This window comes from Musca vetustissima, unplaced genomic scaffold, assembly GCF_032173495.1.
Source record: "Musca vetustissima isolate MV318-11 ecotype Yass unplaced genomic scaffold, APGP_CSIRO_Mvet_v1 utg552271, whole genome shotgun sequence".
Classification (NCBI taxonomy): Eukaryota; Metazoa; Arthropoda; class Insecta; order Diptera; family Muscidae; genus Musca; species Musca vetustissima.
Genome location: NW_026886198.1, coordinates 2696 through 7556, shown reverse-complemented (window position 1 = coordinate 7556; position 4861 = coordinate 2696). Strand labels below are relative to the sequence as shown.

The 4861-nt window shown below is 33.8% G+C and overlaps 1 protein-coding gene across 1 annotated transcript; it reads right to left on the bottom strand.

The window, feature by feature from the left end:
• Positions 1 to 818: 818 nt before the first annotated feature.
• Positions 819 to 1856, bottom strand: LOC133333707 (uncharacterized). The gene has a single exon (XM_061541992.1). It carries the CDS (start codon positions 1854 to 1856, stop codon positions 819 to 821), a length of 1038 nt encoding a protein of 345 aa, XP_061397976.1.
• Between the last annotated feature and the right edge of the window lie 3005 nt (positions 1857 to 4861).

Here is a 4861-nt window from a genome sequence, read left to right as displayed (position 1 = left end):
CGGCCAGGAAGGTACTGCTATGCATTTGGTAGAACTGGAAGGGGATTATTTATTATGAGTTGCTTCCATCATAAAACAATTGACCAGAAACGGCCAATGGGAGAAGTGTCGTGTTCCACAAGGATAACGCTAGGCCACACACATATACAGTGACTCGCCAGAAACTTCGGAAGCTGGGTTGGACTTGGCAACAAGCGATTATAATCATTTTCTTGTATTGCAAAATATCTTTAATGATAAAAAATTGGTATCTAGGGAGGATTGTGAAAATCGACTACTAGATTTTTTCTTTTGGAAATAGAGAGCAGGACTTCTATGAGGCATTATAAAGTTTCCTTTAAAATGACAACAAAACGGTGCAAATCGGACTTATCGAAGCATGCTAAATAAAGTCTCATAGTTCATATAAAATAAATTGATTTCCTTTTCCCCAACCTAATATATTTCAATGTGCTCGGACACTAAACTACTACAAAGTAGGAATCCCCCTGTAAACTTCGAGACTACATCTGACATCTCGACGGAGAGTAATAATGGGTTTACATCATATGGAATTAAAGCTCGATTTAACATCGTCATTTGATATTATATTTTTAATAAAAGTAATAGAAATTGAAAATTAACGAATACAACGCAACCAACTAAAAATATTTTTTATGTCTGTCATTTTGATAAAATAAACAACAAGACAACAACATTTTGTAAATTTATTTTCTTCTTCTTTAAAATACAAGTCTTTAACCTAATATACTCTCATATTCCAACCGATTGAAAATCGTAAAAAATTAAATCGAGAATGGGTGGGGTTCCCTTTACACTTATTTGCCCATTTCTTTTTTGTCTGTTCTCCGATCGCATTTACCCAATAACCACTGACACTCAGTCGATGTAAAATTATATATAGCATTTGAATATGCTTTCACAACACGCCTCTCAGTGTCATACATCTCATCGTTTGAACACATTATATATTCACCTTGATAGAATACCACACGTTCATCATCTACAAACTCAATGCTCCAGATATAGTTCAGTGGTTCCGATTGCAATTCCCAACTGGCCACAAGATTTGTATCCGCCATAATGTAATAAAGCTGTTTATATTTTACACTTCTCAGCTCAATCAAAAGTTTATTATTCGATTTCGATTCGGTTACTTTGGCATTTATCGGTCCCATATAGTCAATGCTCCATTTGTCGTGCCACAGCCAAACATGACGACTTGACGGATCTATAGTGTGTGGCATTACCGTTGTATAAATATATTCGGAATATTTGTCGTTCATAAGGCAAAAATGGCTATGGAATAATAGATATTGTAAATTTGTGGGGAAATTCTGTTGTATGATATCGTTGATTTTTTGTTTTAGCTCGCCATTTAGAGATTTGTAGTTTTCTTCTTGCCGAATAGCGTACAGAGTCATGGCGATTTTTTGTTGAAAATAAATATCCTTTGTCATCATTCTCTGAACGGAATAATGATAGTAGTTGAGTAAAAATTTCACAATTAAATCACAAATTTTTGGATCGTTTTCATTGTGATAAATTTCCTGAAGTAAATCCAATAGCTTATTCCGACTTTTGCATGTAAAGATATTTACCATCCATTCGTAAAGAATATCATCAATCAAACGTTGTTCATAATCATTGAGGATTGTTTTCATTTCCTTATGAATTTCATTTTTAATTGTCGCCACATCGTTGCTACAAAAAATTCTGGCCAACAGCTGTGAATGCTCCTTTCCTAAATTAATTTCTAGGCTTCGTTTCAATTTCTCCAATTCCATCAATTCACGTAAAACATTTCGATATAATTGTTTGTCGATTTCAATACCATTTGCCGCTTCCATTTCCATTTTATTCGATTCGTTTAATAGTTTGTCTTTGTTGTAATTTGAACTGTTACAGCAGCCAATAATGGTGATTATGGAAAATAATAGAAATATTTCTTTTGCCATAACTTTGTAATGAGTTGTTAACTTATTGAACTGCATATGAGGAGTGAAGAATATTTTGCTTGTTTGATTTCTTTAAATTATAAAAATTATTAATATACATTGTGGTATTTCTTTGATAAGGCTCTAATTTTATTCTTCCGAAACGGAATATTTATTCATCAGAAATGATAAGCAGTAATGACGACCCAATTGAACCATTTATGGAAGCTGCTGTGGATTTTCCAACAGGCGATAAACGCTTCAACAATGCACAAAAATTACACTGTGAAATAAATATAAATTATTTTTTTTATTTTGTATGCAGCTCGAATTCTGGAGCAACAGCTCTTTTCTATCGCATTTACGCCAATACCAATGAAATTTCGAATTTTAAAATGAAGAAACGAGAACCCATTGTACCAAATTCAGCGGATTCCGTTTAAAAACGAGCTTAAACCCCCAAAATACCATAAAATTGGGGGTACCGTTATACGGCTATCTGAAAAAGTGGACCTATATTTATAACTTTTAGTGGAGACATTTGGTACCTAAAAAACCCAATGTACCAAATTTCAGCTAATTCGATTGAAAAGCGCCCATTATATGGGGGCTATCCCTAAACGTGGACCGATATAGCCCATCTTCGAACTTGCAGACAAATGCCAGCAGACAAATGACACTATGCAAAATTTTGGCGATATATCTCAATTCCTTCTGAAGATCGTGTGATTACAACAGACGGACGGATTGGATTGAGGGTCACTGATGGAGTGTAGGATAGATGTACCAAAGGGTTTTTGGAAATTCGAACTACAACTATCCGAAATGTACGAAAATGTACTAAATTTAGTACAATTCTGTAGCATGAGAACGGATAGAGCTAAAAACTTGAAATTTGGAATGCGAATTAGGGTTGGGAAGTAAGGTCGATATAAGGAGATGGTTTTGAAACCGTGTACTCATGTGTACGAAAAGTACTATATGGTACTATATTTGGTACAAATTTGATTTGGAGGTACAAATGGAGCTAGAATCCTGAAAATTGAAAGTAACATTACCGTCGGAGTGTAGGATTGGGATATGTCCGTAGTTTTGGAAATTTTTACTTATGTGTACAAAAAGTACTAAATCGTACTATAATTGGTACAATTTGGATTTGGGTGAACCGAGAGAGCTGGAACAATGAAGTTTGGAGTTAGGATCATTGTAAGGATGTAGGATTAGGGTCAGGATTCAGTTTAAGAAAATAATACTTATGGGTACTAAATGGTACTAAATTTGGTACAATTTGAATTTTAGGAGAACCAATAGAGCTAGAATCATGAGGAAGTTTTAGAAATTTTTACTAACGAGCACTAAATTTGGTACAATTTGAATTGTAGGTGAACCGATAGAGTTGGAATCCTGAAATTTTGATTTAGGAGCACCGTGTAGGTGTAGAATTAGGGTAGGAAGTTTTGGAAATTAGTACTACTATGCACTAAATTTAGTACAATTTGAATTGTGGGTGAACCGATAGAGGTGGAATTCTGAAACTTGGTTTTAGGATCACTGTGGAGGTGTAGAATTAGGGTATGTAGAACATTTTAGAAATTGGTACAACTATGTACTAAATTTAGTACAATTTGAATTGTGGGTGAACCGATAGAGGTGGAATTCTGAAACTTGGTTTTAGGATCAGTGTAGGGGGTATGATTGGGGTGTGTAGAATGTTTTAGAAATTCGTACTACTATGTACTAAATTTGGTACAATTTGAATTGTGGGTCAACCGATATAGTTGGAATCCTGAAACTTGGATTTAGGATGACTGTGCGGGTGTAAGATTGAGGAATGTAGGAAGTTTTGGATATTGGTACAACTATATAATAAATTTGGTACAATTTGAATTATGGGTGAACCAATAGAGTTGGAATCCTGAAACTTGGATTTGGTTAAGTAGGAAGTTTTGGAAATTCGTACTACTGTGTACTAAATTTGATACTATTTGGATTATAATTAAGATTTTATATAATTCATGATTTCAATTGTATTGTATGATGTCGGTAGTAATGGAAATTTTTTACTTATGTGTTCTAAGTGGTACTAAATGTGATACAAATTGGATTTAGGTGAACCGGTAGAATCCGGAAATTTGGAATTCAGATTGGGGTATGTGGGAAGTGTTGGAAATTCGTGCTTATGATTGCTAAAATTGGTAGTTATGGAAATTTATATAAATTTGCACTAACTGATACTCAATTTGGATTTGGGTGAAGCTATATTAGATTTTTTTCAAAATAAGTATTACAAGAGTACATATCGTAAAAAATTACACCAAATTTAGTATAGGGTTGAGATACAGAGGTAGATTTGAGAACATACTATGGCAGAACATTCGTACTACATGGTTCTAAAATTTTAATAATGGTCGATATAGGGTTTTAAATACATCCCACATTCGCTAACGAAGTAGCGGGTATATGCCAGTATATATATAAATTTCATATCAATGGTCCTTCGAAATACGAAATGTAGAATATACCCAATGTTTATCTTCCTTTTTCTTTAGATTTAATTTTATTTGTAACTGGCATATGTCCGCAACTTCGTTAGCGAATGTAGGACATATTTAAACATGTATTAACATATTATTTTATTTTCACAGCAAACTTCATATGTCAGAAAGGTTCACCCAAATCCAAATTTTCCATTTAGCACGCATTATTTCCATAAATACCCTGTTCAACCATCCAACAAAACTTCATGCAAATCCGAATTTCACCCAAATCCAAATTTTCCATTTAGCACGCATTATTTCCATAAGTACCCTGTTCAACCATCCAACAAAACTACACCCCCACAATGATTCCAAATTCAAATTTTAGGATTTCAACTATATTGGTTCACCCACAATTTGAATTGTACCAAATTTAGCACACTGTAG

Bases quoted from the DNA above. Each gene is read 5' to 3' on its own strand.
- LOC133333707 (XM_061541992.1), bottom strand. From the start codon at position 1,856: ATGGAAATGGAAGCGGCAAATGGTATTGAAATCGACAAACAATTATAT.